The sequence below is a fragment of the Protopterus annectens genome, chromosome 1.part1 (genome assembly GCF_019279795.1).
Source record: "Protopterus annectens isolate FY-2018-M chromosome 1.part1, PAN1.0, whole genome shotgun sequence".
Classification (NCBI taxonomy): Eukaryota; Metazoa; Chordata; order Ceratodontiformes; family Protopteridae; genus Protopterus; species Protopterus annectens.
Window position 1 is genome coordinate 170,497,873 of NC_056726.1, and position 17,586 is coordinate 170,515,458.

General features: G+C 43.3%; 1 protein-coding gene across 5 annotated transcripts in view; it reads left to right on the forward strand.

Moving 5' to 3' along the window:
• The window catches only part of LOC122804204 (activating transcription factor 7 interacting protein), a 758,747-nt gene that overhangs the window by 184,760 nt on the left and 556,401 nt on the right, over positions 1–17,586 (forward strand). For all 5 annotated transcript variants that reach the window (XM_044073945.1, XM_044073934.1, XM_044073906.1 and 2 more), the window contains one exon: positions 5,022–7,624. In XM_044073945.1, coding sequence (XP_043929880.1) covers positions 5,029–7,624 — 2,596 coding nt within the window. In that variant the 5' untranslated portion in view covers positions 5,022–5,028. The remainder of the gene's footprint in view (positions 1–5,021; positions 7,625–17,586) is intronic.

Consider the following 17,586-nt stretch of genomic DNA (forward strand, 5'->3'; position numbering starts at 1 on the left):
TTCTGCTAAAGGTTTCGGGAAGTAATCAAGGTAAATGGCTGTGGCTTCAGTAAGGGAACCTCCACTTGCTACCACCAGTCTACAAGGTGGGTCTTCTCTGTTTTTGTGTGGCTTTGGTATTCCAAAAAAGTAAGGTAAACGTGGGCATGGGCTCCATAAATAATTATAAAGATTTTCAGTAATTAGTTTTTCTTCCCATAATGTGGTGAGGTTAGTGTTCCATAAATCATATGCTCTTTTTATGTCATCCGTGGTAAATAACTCATAAAATCTGTTATCCTCCAGCATGTTCTCTATCTTTTGGTTGTAGCTTGTGGTATCTGTCACAAGTATACCTCTTCCCTTGTCTTCATTACACGTCTAGATTTATCAATGCTTAGCTCGATCAATGCTTTTCTTTCTCCCTGTGTTAAGTTGTAAAGTTTTTTCATAGGAGGTTTTTTAAGTAGTTTCCTGATACCCATCTCACATTTCACTTCGAAAGCAGCTAATGTTTGATGTAGTTGTGGACAATAGCTGCTAGGCCTTTTAGTTTCATCAGTAGAGTTATTTTCAGTGTCATTAATTTTGCCATGAAGTACCCTTAAGTTGAGCTTCCTCACAAACATTTTAAGGTCTGTCAGTACCTGAGCAACCTCACTCCTGTAGCTTGGTACAAAAGTAAGTCCTTTGGGCAGCACACTTTTTTTTCATCTTCAGTCAGTGCTTTAACAGAGTGGTTCCAGATAAGTGGAGCACCTGTTATTGTTGTTGTGCCTGTTATTGTGGCTGGTTCCTCCGTCTGAGCAACTTGGGACCTGGGTTGTAGTCGGGATTGCCCAGGTATTGTATTTCCCTCATGCCTGTCTTACTGTTTGGTTCTCCTGTCTCCATGGGGGTTCGTGGATAGAGTCTGAGACCTCTGGAATTCCTCCTCTGCTTTCTGGAATCTTGGTGGGTTGTAGTAGTATTGCTCGCTGTGGCTGTGGTAGGGGGGAACCTGGTAAGAGGGACAAGCTCTGGGGCTCTGGTGATGGTTGTCGTTCTTGTTCTTAGTGCTGACTTTGGTATTGGTGTGGTGGTTGATGTCTGTGCTGTCGATTTTTGGTCTTTCTGAAGAAACTGGTCTCTGTGAAGGTGCTGCTGCTCCTGGTAGCTGGATTGTCTGTGGTCCCGGTTGTCCTGCTAGTCCTGTAATTAGTCCTGTAGAACACTGTCTGTTCTGGTTGCCTCTGTGGCTTTTGTTCCTGTTCTAATCCTTCTGTGATGTCAAAGGCTTTTGCGGAGTGCTGATAGCCAGAGGGGAGTGGGATGGTGGGGAATGAGATGTTGGGGGGGACAGCCTCCTGGTGGTCCTGTATTGTACCTCTGTCTGGTTTTGTTCGAGGATCTCCCCTGGGAAAATCCAATTGAGGTCTGCTGGCCCTGTTATACTTTCCTTTATATCCCCTGTTGTAACTAAAACCTTGTCTGTTGTTGGTTCTCCTGTTGTTGTGTTATTATTGTACCACCTAGTAAGTCTCCCAGGTTCATCTTTGTCCAATTGATCTCGTTTAATTTTATTAAGCTTTCTTTCTTTAATGGACTGCTCATATCCTTTCGCTCTTTAAGCAGCTCAAATTTAGCATCCAGTTCATTGTGATTCTCATTTTCCAATGTTGTTTTTAAAGATGTGATATCAGCTTTTGTAGCTTCCTGCACACTAATGGAATATGTTCTATAGCAGGAACTCGACACAGAGAATTTGCATATTATTTATTCCACAAGGTACAGTAACTGGGCTAGGCTGGTATTTCACAGGAGCATATGTATTTAATTGAAAGGGTTGATACACATCCAGGACTATTTCACATCATGAACCACTAAAAACTAGGGTAAAGGTACAGGGTAATGAAGTAAAAATGAGACATTGGTGCTTTCTTACTTCTGGAATTTAACAACATGATAGAAATGAGAGAAAAATACTGGAAAGAAATAGGAATTGTTTGGACTCGTAAGTCTCCATATGCATTCTTTTCTTGGGACTGTAGAGAGCCGTTCTAGACTTCTACTAGCTAAACAAATTTATAGTGCCAAAATTCAAAATATTTAAAGTGTCAAAGCTTTTTGCTACTCCTACACCTCCAAACCTTTATACTCTTATCCTTTGGCTTGTTTACTGCACCCAGAATCCTCACGAAATGCCTAGCTCCAGTTATTGCATATTGTAGGATGAAAGACAAATTTACCCCTGCCTGGATGAGTTTTGTATTCTAATACACAAGAGGGTACTCTCAAGGTTTTAAACTTCACCTTCTATTGTTTCAAGGATTTTGTCTAATTATGGACAAAAGCAAATCAGACAGTCTCCCTCAACAGGTTTAATTTTCATAGGGGGCGTCTAGACATCATCCTGTACAGAGTCTTCTTGCTTGATGACTGTGTGTCCCATATAATCCTTTACCACCTGGAGGCAGTATCATCAAGGTATTTCCTCAGACTTTTGGGATATGTGGCATTCTGCGTCCTAATTGTGCCCCTTGCCTGTGACATTTGTACTTAAAAACAGATGTTATTGGCATACTCATTCTTTAGACCCTCCCCATCCCACTTTTCCCATGCATCAAAAAGGAGATATTGTGATGGATAGTGTATTGCAAGCTAAAACATGGGATGTCTTTCAAAGCACCCCAGACCATTATGACCCTCACCATGGGTGCCTCTGACCTAGCTTGGGAGGGTGGCCAGTGTGGGGGATTCTCCAACTTTGAAGAACTTGGGATGTGAAGATGAAGGGGAAAGAACACAAGATGATAGAAGCCATTCTAGCTCTGAAAGCTTTCAGGAATACATTAAAGAAAGTGGTCCTCCAGGTCATAACATAGCACCACAGTGATATGGTGAATAAACAAGTAAGGAGAAATTTCATCCTTACCTTTACATGTAGACTGGCTGTGCAAGTCTGCGCTGATAGGTGGGCATGACTAGAACAGCAGTCTACATCCCCTTTCAACTGAATGCCCTGGCAGACAAGCTGAGCAGATCTGAAGTAGATTTACCATAAGTTGATGTTGAACAGAGATCTTTCTGGATCTGACCAGGACAGGGGGTGTAGAAGAAGTGGATTTGTTTGCATTTCCTCTGAACAGCCAAGTGAGACATTTTTTCCTGCTGGGCAGCAGCTCCAGAAGTTTGGATAATATATGCCTTCTCCCTGAGTTGTACAGGTCTCTTTTTTTTTTTTTATGCATTCCCTCCTGTACTTTTGATGCACAAGGTACTACTAAAAATCCAAGGAAGAAAAAGCCAAAAGTAATTGTAGTAGCACTCTTTTTGGCCAGTGCAACACACTGGCTTCCTGTGCTGAAGGGTCTAGCAATAAGTATATGAAATGTGCTGTCTCAGCATGTAGATCTTCAGAGTAAAAACAAGGGATCTTTCTCACTCCAATACTCCGAGGATGTGCTAAAGATTGAGGGAAGGTAAGAAACCAAACACAAGGAAATTTGACCTAGCTAACCAGAAAAGATTGTGTGTGAGTCTTTGGTGCCTGTCCAGGAAACCCAAAAGAGGCAAAAGTGGCTATTGTACTGAAATATTTGTCAATTAGCTACTATACATTTTCTATCTTGGAAGATGCTGTTTTGTGTCTGTTACCTTTGCTAGGAGAATCCTAGAATTCCAGTCTTTGTTATGCAAAGAACCCTTCTTGGTGTTCTTCCAGGACAGAGTATCTCATTGTACTAACCCTTCTTTTGTGTCTAAGGTGGTTTCTGAGCTGCCCTTTAATGAAGTCATTCACTTACCACTTTTCTTTCCAAAATCCACAGATTAGAGGAGAAAGCCGATTCATTCTGTTGATGTACATAGAGATTTTATTTTCGCAGGACCAAAGTAGTTAGAAATATTGATCAACTGTCTTGTCTGCAAAAGGGAAGGAAGGGAATACAGTAAATGTGTCAGAGCCCTGGGATCAAACACTGTAGCTCTTCTTAGAGGGGTCACCTTACAAACTATTTTTGAAGTAGAAACTTGGACTTCTCTACACTCCTTCTGAAGACATTACAGTTTAGCAGTAACCTCCAGGCACAGGGTAGGATTTAGCCTTGCTGTCCTACAGGAGTTTGTATCCTGATTCTGTTTATCCTGTCTCTCTGTTTCTTGGTGCTTAGGGAGTTTTCCCAGAAGTAACGACTACAGCAGTGATTGGTACAGTGAACATAGTACAGTTGTGTCAGGAATTTAGCTTGAATTAAGATGTTTGAGTAGATTCATTATTGCAATCCTGCTACCTTCCAGTATACTCCATTTCTATCTTGTTTTATTTGTCCATATGTATGGTGATAGCACCCTATTCCTTTTACCTGCACCTTCACTTCTCTGCAAAGCCCCTCTCCCTCTTTTCTGTTTTTACCTAATGGAGAGGGAGGCAGAGAATCTCTGGGCTAGACCTGGGGTGCACAGAGCTACTTCCATCTGGAACATTGGGACTGTAACTCTGAGCTCTTTGACCTGGCTTTAGCCATGGAAAGAAAGATGTAAGGATTGTGTTGGCTGATGCACATCATCTACCACTGATATTTTTGCATCCTGAGGGCATCTGCTTAAAGCCCTGGAGGAAGGTTAAGCTTTGGACATCAAGCCGGACAGTTGGGCTACCTGTAGGCAAGAATCCCAAAAGTAAGGGCTACGGCAGTGACTCTACCTATCTTCTGTATTTGTGGTAAGTTCCTTAAACAGTTTTACTTTTCTATTATATCTTTTGCATATATTTTTCTCCAGCATGTAAAACTAAAGTAAAGAGAATCTGAAGTCATTCAAGCAATTCTCGTTTTGGCACTTGCTTTTGGAGCACTATCATTTCCTAGATATTGACTGCTGCATTTCACTTTTAGTTCTTGAACTTCACTGTATATGATGGGGAAAAATAAAACATGGTAAAGTTTACAAAATAAGTTGTATAGTTACATAACTTAATTTACTGACGATGTTCTTATGTACTTACTGACAATGTTCATATGTGCTTTTTAATTGTATAATTAGATTCTGTTTTATTTTTAAAGGTTTACTATGGATAGTGCTTTAGAGCCCCAGAGAAAAATATTTAAGGCCAAGAAAACGATGAAAGTAAGTGACCGGCAGCAGTTAGAAGCTGTTTATAAATCTAAAGGAGACCTTTTAAAATCTGCAGAAGCTAAACTAGTAAACGGCAAATTTGAAAACGGAGATTCCGATCTGAAATTTTCCCTGTTCAGTACCGTCTGTATGGAGGCCAAAGTAGAACTGAATGGCATTTCTGATGAATGCCCTACTATTGATAAAGTAGACATGGAAACAAAGGAAATGCCTAATTCTCTAAACCCTGCAGTTCTGGAAGACTGCAAAAGTGACTCGTTGCAACAGTCTCTTCGAGTAGGGCCTGAGAAATTAATTTCTGAGGAAGTGAAAGAGGGCCTGCATAATGCTACTTCTATACCCCTTGTTATAGATACTAAAGGTCCTTTGAGTAAGTCTGACATAGTCCACAATGATACTGTCACAGCAGAGACAAGTACTGAAAATAAAGAACAGCTAAGTGGAGAAGCACTTGACTGTGATGGAAAAGACATTGAGAACAAGAATGCTACTGAAATTCTTAATTGCAGTCTGGAAATAGACATGCTTCCTTTAGAAACTGAAAAGGCAAATACTGAAAAGGAGGTAGTATTGAATGGCACTGAACCTGTGACAGAATCCATTATGGTATCTTGTGGAGAACCCAGTGTGGAACTGAAAGAGTCCGCTGGAGAGCCTAACCCAGAGTCACTTGCACAACCTAACATAGAAACTGGTGAGGCACCCAGTACAGAATCTGGTATGGCAGCACCTAGCACAGAATCTTGTGTGGCGGCACCTGTCACAGAATCTTTTACAGTGGAATCTAGCACAAATTCTGGTACAGCACCACCTAACGCAGAGTCTGGTGTGACACCTGCTGCAGAGTCCAGAATGGAAACCGCCACAGAATCCAGAATGGAAATTGACTCAGAATCCAGCATGGAATCTAGTAAAGAACCCAATGTGGAATGCAGTGTGGGACCTAGCAAAGAACCCAGTGTGGAATGCAGTGTGGGACCTAGCAAAGAACCCAGTGTGGGACCTAACAAAGAACCCAGTGTGGAATGCAGTGTGGGACCTAGCAAAGAACCCAGTGTTGAATGCAGTATGGGACCTAGCAAAGAACCCATCGTGAGACCTAGCAAAGAACCCAGTGTGGAATCCAGTGTGGGACCTAGCAAAGAACCCAGTGTGGAACCCAGCGTGGGACCTAGCAAAGAACCCAGTGTGGAACCTAGCAAAGAACCCAGTGTGGAACCCAGCGTGAGACCTAGCAAAGAACCCAGTGTGGAACCCAGCGAAGACCCCAGTGTGGAATCCAGTGTGGGACCTAGCAAAGACCCCAGTGTGGAATCCAGTGTGGGACCTAGCAAAGACCCCAATGTGGAATCCAGCGTGGGACCTAGCAAAGACCCCAGTGTGGAATCCAGCGTGGGACCTAGCAAAGATCCCAGTGTGGAATCCTGCGTGGGACCTAGCAAAGATCCCAGTGTGGAATCCTGCGTGGGACCTAGCAAAGATCCCAGTGTGGAATCCAGCGTGGGACCTAGCAAAGATCCCAGTGTGGAATCCAGCGTGGGACCTAGCAAAGAACCCAGTGTGGAATCCAGCGTGGGACTTGGCAAAGAACCCAGTGTGGAACCCAGTGTGGAATCTAGCAAAGAACCCAGTGTAGAATCCAACGTGGGACCTAGCAAAGAACCCAGTGTGGAATCCATTGTGGGACCTAGCAAAGAACCCAGTGTGGAATCCAGTGTGGGACCTAGCCAAGAACCCAGTGTGGAATCCAGCGTGGGACCTAGCCAAGAACCCAGTATGGAATCCAGTGTGGAGCCTAGCAAAGAACCCAGTGTGGAATCCAGAGTAGAATGTAGGAAAGAACTCTGCATGGAATCCAGGATCGAACCCAGTGTGGAACCTAGCAATGAGGTCAGTGTGGAGTCCAGGAATGAACCCAGCATGGAACCTAGCAATGAGGTCAGTGTGGAACCCATGGAAGACTCCCAAGTAGAACCAATGGAGGAATCCAGAAAGGAACCCACAGAGGAACCCAGTGTGGAATCCACGGAAGACTCTCAAGCAGAACCCATGGAGGAATCCAGAGTGGAACCAGTGGAATCCAGAGTGGAACCAGTGGAGGAATCCAGAGTGGAATCTAGTGTTGAGTCTAGTGTGAAGTGTAGTAGTAGTCCAGATGAGGGATGCAGTGAAAAAGTCACAGATCCTCTGGAAGACAGTAATTTAAGTGCTGTTTGTAATGAACAAAGTGATATTTTGGTTGAGAACACTGATTCTATGGAAACTGAAGAAATTATTCCAATTTTAGAAAAACTTGCACCAACAGAAGATAATCTTCGTCACTTTTCTAGACCTTCTCAAGTTCTCCAAAGTAGCTCTGATGCTGGTAGTAATGAAGACAAAATGGAATGCAGTCCTTGTCCTCCTTCCAAACAAGAAAGTAACCAGTGTTTGCCTAGTGAAGAATTTTTAGTTCTTTCTGATGAAGATGAGCCTGTTAAAAAAGTGGAGACAAATGCTGAAGAGTCAAAGAAGAAAACCAGCTGCTCAGGTGGGTTACTGTTATTTACTGTATGCTTTAATTTAATATTTGTATATGCCTGATCACATTATTTTGGTCTTCCATGCAGCAGTTAACGTGGCAGACCTCTGTTAGTGACAGTTTTTGATTTAACATTTCTTCTACACTGCCATTTTTTGTTGTACACTTTATGACCCTTGAGGTGATGGAATATATTGATCTGATATCGTCTGGTTCATTCTCCACAACCACTAGGATTGAAATGCCAGCTTTCAGTCTGCTCAGCACTGCTGAAGCTTTTCCCCAGGCTTCAGATCTTTCTCTTTACACACAATAACTTGGGCAGCACAGTATTCCAACTAATATTTTTGCTGCTTGTATCAGCAAGATTAAAATGGCCCAAGGATTTTTCTAGCTAGTTCTAACAGTTGTGACGAAGAGTAAGGTTATTAGCTGTAGTTCCTGTGGTACAGGGTTTGATTCTGTTGGCTGTCATTTGCCAAGTCTTTTGGGTTTCTAATAACATGATGGGAATGGACCCCATTTCTAAGTCAAAGTATGATTAATGAAATTTATTGTTTCAGTCTTTGATGTTAGCCAAAAGTGCTCTTCTTAGCACCCAGAGTGTGCTCAAGAATTGACTCCTTGTGCAATTCATATGGAGTTACATGTATTAGTAGCGTATCTAAATAGAACTGCAAGTTATTTTTTAAGAGACCCATTGCACTTACTGTTGGAGCTGTCTGAAAATTCTTCCGTATTGCCCTTGGTTCTGCCTGCAATTCCTGGTATTTTGACTGTGTGTGTTGCTGTATGTAAGACACTGTAATCACTGGATGTAGCAGTTTCAGTGATCAGTGCTACTTTTGCCTTCTTTTCATGGGCTACTGTATCTAGTTTTCTCGCATCTGTTTTTTTAACTGTTTGTAATGGATGATCCCATGTGATACAAACTTCATTATTTTCTGTAATGCTTTGTGGCTCATGTTTCCAGTGCTTCTCAGCTACTTCAGTATTATAATATTTGCATAATCCCCAATGCAACAGTCTTGCCACATTATTATGCCTTTCATTATATATTATGCCTTTCAGTGTACAGGCCCTCTGCCATTAGAGTATCACACACCCTTCCTGTGTGACCTTGATCATATCACTTAACTAGACACTGCTACCGAGTCGCTCCCAAAAGGAGCATTAATAAACAGGATTATTGTTTAGCATTTTTTCTTGGTCTTTAGCAGGTCCATTTGGTAACTTGGGTGCAGGTTGCCTTTCTCTCTGCATCAGTTGTGTGTGTACATGCAAATCAGGAAGCCTTTGGTGAGAGATTTTCATTTATTTTTCTATCCCTTTCCTCCACAGTAGTAGTCTTTTATTTTCAGTGTGCCATTTGTATCTGCTTATTTTTAGCCGTTACGATATGTGCTTATAAAAAAATAGTTATGCTGGATTACAGAGTTTACTGTAGTTGGTTAGTGTAGCGTTGATTTCTGTAGTATTGTTGGGTCTTGATTGTGGATGAGGCTACAACTTTTAAAAAATGTGAGTCCTGTGTGCATAAATTGCTACTGTTGGACTGTTGGGCAAACATATAAAGATGTGCTTTTGTGCAAGTCTGCTTAAGGGGGACTTTGAAATTTGTAGTAATTTTGATAAGAGAACAGTAAATTAACCGCAGGAGTAAACTTATCCTGACAGGTTTATTTCCAGGGACACCCAAGAGCCCTCCATCTTTGCAGTCCCTTGGGAGGTTTTTGTAAGCCAAGGGACAAACCATTTAAAAGGAGGGTTTCCAGAATGGAGTAAGGGGAATTTGAAGAGATCCACAAAGTCCCTAGATCTGACTCCTTGAGAAAAGATAGCACTTCTTTTTCAGAGATGGACTCTTCCTCTGGTTTCTCTCTGTAGCATCCTTCTGTCTGGTCCTTTCAGTCTGTTTCCTCCCACAGGCTATTCTGTGGCCAGCTTCTGTGGACAATAGTTATGTGAAGTTCTCAAGTCCAGGGTATGGGGGCAGATGGATTTGGGTGTTATCCCATTCCCCTTCTGCACTGTGCAAACAAATATATGGTTACCTTTTCCTCCTCTCTCCATCCCTCCTTGGGGCCTGAATCCAGCACCAGTTTCATCAAAACTGTTTAGCTTCCTGCAAGCTGTAGCAATGACAAGGTTTATTTCCTCCTTGCAGATGCTACTGATTTCAACATTCCTGCATACTGCTTTTCTCGGCTGTGCCCCGGCATTGGCAGCATGGGCCTGCTGTGAGAACTGACCCCTTTATTGTCAGTGTCAAGGTTAGAGTTCTTGGTCTTCCAGTCCTTTGAACCTGAGACAGTCAGTACTGATACTGTTGCTGGAACGTGTCTCATTGGTAAGAGTCAGTGCTTGTCTCATTTCCCCTTTGTTACTGCTGCAGATCGATTCTGAACTGTTAATGCTGGGGCCCTCTGTGCTGGCACAGGCATGGGAATGTGTTAATACTGATGTTGTAGTCTACATTATGCAATCTTTTACTACCTTAACCAGCTTCCTGTATCTGAAGCTTTGAGAGTTTTTTCACATGTGAACAGAGTCTGAAAGTGTCCAGTTGAAGAGTTTCAGGGAATCTGGGAAGGATTCTTTCTCTGCATCAACCTCTTAAGTCAACTTCTGACTGAGGAGACAGGCCAAGATGTTGTCTAAGAAGAAACACACTCACACAATTCTCTTTGGAGTCTCTGAAACCACACTCCTATACTGGAGGCTAGGGCAATTCCAGTTTTCCCTTCTGAGGACTCTTGGTTTTGGAAAATCCTAAAATTCACGCAGAAAGGAGAGGTGGCCAAAATCTAACCCCTTTTGTGTCTGTGAAGATCCTGCAGAAGGCTTGAATGTTTCTCCTCTCCCCTTCCCTTCCTGAGTGGTTCCTGTTGTAGATGATGTAGCAGCACTTGTCTCTAGGGAAGGCTTCATGGAACCAGGCATGGCTGTTAGGCCTTGGAGGATGGTCTAGATTCGGAAATTTCAGCCCCCTAAGGGCTGAGATTATTGGTATGAAATCTTATAGTGGATTATGTTATTGTTTATTTGCTCTAAAGGCTAAAGAAAGCTTCAGTCTCAAAGATGTACAAGTTCTCTACTTTTTTTTTTTGTTACTTAGAGTGGTTATTTGAGATACGTATTTTGAGGTTCCAACAGAACATTATTAAATAGATGCCTGTTGTGTGGTAAGAGGTATCTGATACAGGATTACGCATTAATTTCTTTACTCAGGGAGCTTTCCATCTACTATCTACCATACACAGTTTATGCATCACCTTGCCCATAATGCGCTAGATGGTACAGAGAGGGTAGCAGGCCCTGGAATGGTGGTATGTTGTCACACTTGCCTCTGTCTCATTTTGCCAAGAATTTCAGGTGTGCTTCATCAGTGCTCCCATTTAGTGGTTCCAGTAAATGTGGACTTCTGATTAAGGCATACTATTTGATACTGAAAGGAAAGGCAAAATTCTCACAGCTATTGGCATGAAGTTTGAATCCACAGCCCTGTCCTCCAGGATGCAGAAGAACCCTTGTTAGAAATGAAGTGTGACCAGCAGAGCTTTCAGCAGCCTGGGAATAGCCAGCCAACATGATGATTTCTGATGCAGACTCCCACCAAGTGGTAGATGTTCTTGGCCTAGTCGTCGGGGAGTTGTACAGCCCCATTCCAGGGGATAGCAGCAGTCTGCCTGAGGCCTTGCCTGACTGCTGCACTCTGGAGATAGATGGATGATTTTCCCTTCCCCTGCCAGCATGGAAGGCCATCACATATGACTGGTGGATATTGGACATAAATTCCAAAGCATGTGTGAGACTCCTCAATCCAACAGCGCTACCTGACATTTTCTATCAGTATTGTCCAGACCTGATGTTGTGTGATGTTGGGGTTTTCAAGGCTCCTCTGAAACAGTACCATTGAGGAAGTCCTGCCAGGCCATAAAGTGTCTAGCGTCTACTCCAGGGTCATTTTAATGCCCAAGTGTAACATTAATTGTAGATCTCAGCAGCTTTATGCACTTTGTGCCAAATGAAAGTTTACGATGGTCACAGTGCATTCATTTCTTCCTTGTTCATCAAGAGAAGATTGGCTGTGCCTTTTGGATATCCAGGATGCATACGTGCATGTCAGGATTGTCAAGGAGTGAAGGAGATTCTTAAGGTTCCAGTATATTTTACATTTTGAGTTTTCCCTTTGGGTCTGTCTTCAGCACTTAGGGTGTTTATAACTTCCATGGCCATGGTTGCAGTGGACCAAGGACTGCAAGGTATAAAAGTCTTTCCTTACTTGGATGACTGTTTCCTTGCCACTCTAGCAATTGAGAGGTTGTTAATAGTTTAAGATTCACTCCTTCAGTGGTTGCAAGCCTCAGGGATAACAGCAAATTTTGTAAAATGTAAGACGCAGCTTTCGCAAACTGTCACCATTATATGAAGTCCACTGGACATATTATTAATGAAGTAGTCTTCCACTAGAAAGATTCTTTTCCATTTTGCAGACACTGTCCAAAATTTACCAAGCCACTTCTGTATCAGCAGCTATGTGCGTAAGGGTGTTGAGGCTCATGGGAGCCACAGGGTTTCTATATTGAGTCTAGTGTAGCACATGGGGGTCCGCCAATGGACTTTGAGGACTCTATAGAGCCATTACTTGGACCTAATGTTTGGCTCTCATCAGGATCTCTGAGGCCATGTTGACATGCCAGCCTTTCCATGCACAGCTGCTTTCAAATTTCCAGTCCCCAGGTGACTGTCCCTATGGATATTTCAGGCCTAGAGTGGGGACTTTCATGAAGTCCTAGGTAGCCCACCCTGGAAAGGGAACCTGTGCCAGGAGTCTCCCCAAGGTGACTGATTCCCCAGAGTCAGAAAATGTGTAGCAGCTTTCCTCACAGGAATTTCTGGATTCTAACTCCAAAGACACCTAGTCCTCAGGTTTGTCACTTGAGTTGAGCCTAAGAAACTTTCTGAGGCTCAAGCCCACTATGGAAGGCTTTTGAGCTTGCCTCCACATGGACCCCTGGCTATAGACCCAATCCACAAAGTCATGGATGATGTCTTTGTTGATATACCACTTCAGCCCGATTCCCTTCCCCCTGCCTCCAGGAAGCCTGATTCCTTCTGTAGAGTGTCTGACTCCCACAAGCACCACTGTAAAAATCGGATTCATGGGTGATGACACCCCACAACTGGACCAGTAATCAATAGGCCTCAAGCCTCACCACTGGCAGCAGTGGGGGGCATACACACTGGGAGGATGACATGTACACATGCAATGAAGTACAATTTCCCTTAAGAACACACAGAGACCATGGTCAGTCTGGGGCTGGTTTCTCCCTCTCTCCAGATCCCAAACAAGACTCCCCACTGGCACAGCTATAGAGTTGAGATCTCAGCTGAGTGGCCAAAGTAAGACGTCCAGCACCCTCTCTGTCCAACCAGTGCTTTGTGTTCCTGCCGGAGTAGCTGACAACACACTCACTTTGAGATTTGATTCACACACACACACACACACACACACACACACACACACACACACACACACACACACACACTCCTGGGAAAGGCTGGCACAGGTTTACTAGCTATGCCCCCTTTTGCCCAGACTATAAGGTAGTTATTACTGCCACCAGCCAACTCTTTATTAGCTACTTGGCCCTTAACAAAGGATGTCCAATCTTACAGTGTAATGTAACTATTAATCCAAATGGTACTTTGACCAAGAGCAAGGCTATTAGGAGTGGCCCACACAGTGTTACCAAATGAATGTTCAAATACTTTCAGAATATAAATGTGTCTCTATACAGATCAGCCAAAATAAAAATAAATAAAAAAAAAACAAAGACAAAAGTCTTTCAGCTTGTTTCTGGTTAGGGGTCGCCACCGTGGATTTTTATGGTGTCAAGTTGCTGGCTTGGCACCCAACCTTCACAGAAGGCACACACTCACTCACGTACCTACTTGCATGTCCTTAAAGTTCACTCCACCGCAGGGAGGACATGTAGACTCTGCACAGAAGGTGCTCCAGCCGAGAACTGAACCGGAGAACATCTTGCTATGAGGCGACATCGCTAACCTCTGCACCACCGCTGCCTACCAGATCAGCCACAATGAAAGGTATGAACATATTCAATACTAAACACATCTGTCTTGCCTGGCTCTGTAAGTAAGTTAACTAGGATTCAGTAATTTCTCTTAGATTCAGACAGGAATATAGCGAAGTATAGCTTTAGATGTTTTCTGTATTTATTTTAGACTGTCCTGCAGTGTTTTAAATATTTAGTGTGATTTTGAACTCTGATGTAACTGATTATTTACTGAATATTTTCTTGTTCTTTTATTATTTAGTATTAAATATATTTATACATTTCACAGATCAGCCACAGTGACAGCCACAAATACAGAAAACATCTAAGCTATACTTTGTTATATTCCTGTCTGAATCTAAGAGAAATTACTAACCCTAGTTAACTTACTTACAGAGCCAGGTAAGACAGATGTGGTGAATGGGCCGTCTAGCTGATGCTGTCAGGTCAAAGACAAAATGCACAGTCACTCTCTCGCAGAGTACTTAAATTAATATTTCAGATATTACTGGCAGCATGACATCACTTCTTGTCATTGACTATCGGTTCCCAGGCTCACAACCATTGATTTTAGCATCTACCTGTGAAAACATAGACCTTATATCTTTTGGCAAATGTTGTAAGTTGTAAAGTAATTTACATTCCTCCACATTTAAAGACAATACAAAAAACATCTAGATATTGTCTCCTGTTGCACTGAAATTGAAAGATAACATTTCTTTTATGTGGTTATAAAGTAATTTGTTTTCAGCTATTCTTCTGAAGTTAACTTCTTGTGTTTCAGTCCCCATTGTTAAAATACATATACATCTAAACAGTTACAATAGTGTGTATGCATTTCTGCTCAGTATTTTACAAAATATCTCTTCTGCACATGTCTGTAGAATTTTACATACACTTCTAATACAGTTGTAACACAAGCAATTGCATCATGCTGATATTCACAAATGACAACCACTTACTGCCAGTCCAGCTATCTGGAATTTTGTATCTCCTTCTGTCACACATCTATGTAAATCATATTAGTATTCAATGACATATAATTATTTACAAAATTCCAGATAGCTGGGCTGGCAGTATCTCCTTTTGTTACAGCAACCCCCCCCGAAGACTCAAATCTGGTTTGTTCAAGTGACCATTGATAAACACTGTTTGAGTGGGTTCAGCCTGTCTGGGAATACCTTACCCCCCATTCTCTGTCTTGAGAGCCCATCTGCATTGGCATTACTAACCCCACTGCGGTGCTGCACTGTCATATCATATACCTGCAACCCTAGGTGCCACCTTAGTAACTTGGCATTTTGCTGGCTGGCTTGATATAGCCATGTCAAGGGATTGTGGTCTGCAACTACAGTGAATTTCCTTCCATATAGACAAGGCTGACGTTTCTGCAGTGCCCACGTTGTGGCTAGACATTCCTTTTCTACAACTGCATAGCCTTCCTCCCTGGTTTGGAGCCTACGCTGAGATATACCACTGGGTGCTCTTCTCCCTCTGAGGAAACCTGGCTGAGTACAGTCCCCACCCCGTGGTTTGAAGCATCCACCTGTACAACAAATTCTTTGCTTTAATCTGGACTGGCTAACACAGGGGGTCCTCCTAAAGCTCCTTTAAGCTTCTGGAATGCCTGCTCACATGCTGTGGTCCACACTACCTTATCTGGCTTGTTTTTAGTTGTCAGGTCTGGAGGTGATCAGTTATGGTACTACAATTGGGGACACATTTTCTATAGTACCGTGCTGTCCCTAATAATGCCCTCACCTGTTTTTTGGTAACAGGAGCAGGCCATGCCTGGATGGCCTCCACTAAGGCAGGTTCTGGCCTGATCTTTCCCCTCCCTACTCTGTCCCAGGTAGGAGACCTCTGCCATATCCACCTGACATTTACTGGGCTTAATGGTCAACCCTGCCCTCTGTAGTCTGCCCAATACCACCCTGACATGCTGAAGGGGCTCTTGCCAGAAATCGGTGTAGATGACAATATCATCCAGGTAAGCAAGGGCGAAATCTTCTGCTCCTGCTAGGATGTGATCTACCAGTCTCTGGAAAGTCGCTGGGGCATTTTTCATCCTAAAGAGTTGAGATTGAGGCATGGAAGCAGGTGCCTGAGCTTGGGTTGTCTTTTATTTAGGCATAGTTCGTACCCTGGGTCTTAGAAACTCTGTACATATGTGAACTCGTACAAGCCGAAAGGAGTCACAAAGGCTGACCTGTCTCTAGCATTGGGAGTCAAGGGCAGCAGTCAGTAACCCTTGTTAAGATCAATAGTGGTAAGATACTTAGCACCACCCAGCTGCTCTAGAGCTTCGTCTGTCCTAGGCATGAGGTAAGCATCTGACTCTGGTGACTATTTAATTTACAAAAAGTAAAACTTACTACTTAAATCAACAAAAAAGGCAAAGAAACAGAAAACAATTGGCACTTTAATAACAAATAAAGTAATTGCTTTCTTTTGATATGTTACAAACTTCTTAAGACAGAATTTTACGTATACTTATTTGTAAATTTTAGTGTTCATTGTAATAGATGTTCTTCATGTTTCACTGTTGCAGTCATCGCACTTGGGTTATCCTGCCCTCAGTCAGCCAGAATACCAGAGGCTTAGTATTTCTGTGTCGGTTGCTGTCGCTCCAGGACTGATGTCAGGTAGTCAGTGGTATAAAATCAGGCAGCTGACGCCATTACATCAGTCTTTCTTGCCAAGGAGCCCAAAGCAGAAGCAATTTGCATGAGGGCCGGTCGCCCGCTACCTGAGTTTTAGTTTCTGAATTGAAGTTGAAGTCTTCTAGTACCCCGTTAGGGAACCTTTTTTCTTGCTCTAACCGATGTCAGAAAAAGTTAACAATTGTCTCGCCCGTGGAAAGCAAATACCACACTGAGACTTCCATTCTTACTGCGTCACCTGTTTAGGCCCAGACCACGACGTCCCTCACTGCCGCTTTGTTCAACGTCAGAACTATACGTCATCAGGCCCTTATTGTAACTAGATATTTTCACTGTCTGTCCTCGTTCTCCAATATGCTTTCAGTAAGCCATCCGACTACCGATCTTCCGAAGAAACGTAAGGAGACAGACCGCACAGGTCCAAAACTGCCAACGACGCTTCTGCTAAGTTAGTCGTCAGTTCTGCGGTCCTCCGTGAGGTGCTTTCGCAGCCCCTGATGCCCGCTTCTCTGGATTTGCAGGCCACTACCGAGACCCTTTCGGAGTCCGGTATGCCACAAGACCCTTCGTCTAAGGATCCTGCGGATGTCGCTACCTTAGATGGGTCCGGAGCCGCTGAGCAGTCACCGGCTTCTTCTCACTACTGATACTCGACACAAACAGACGACTTCTTTCGCGTCTTCAGTTTTTTCTACAGCTACAGAGTTTCTAAGGCACAGGGTACGAACTACGCCTAAATAAAAGACAACCCAAGCTCAGGCACCTGCTTCCATGCCTCAGTCTCAAATGATTAAAATGGCAGAAGACTTTATTATGCTTATTAGGAGAAGCCAGGCTACCCCTTCCAAAAGAAAGAGACTTGTCCCCAGTGGTTTTATCTGAACAGGAGTCCGATGACTCTGATGGTTCTGAATATGAAGACATGCAAACCCTCTCTGCTTATGAGGATTCTGATGCAGAGAAATCCATTTCTTCTGCCTGTCCGTCCGAGGTTCAGTAGGCATTGCCCCTGCAAGCACTGGTCCTTTCCGGCCCCCTCCAGGCCAGCTCAGCCCAGACCCAGGGGAAACAGAACCCCCCCAGAGAGCAGTCCCTGGGAATGCAGAGAACTAAGCAGTGGAGTTCCCCCTCTTCAAAAACAGCCACCCCCTTATGGTAAGAACTCGCAGTGACTTCACCCCTCCACCTTTTACCTCTGCCCACCTGCTTGTGTCCCTAGGAGAAA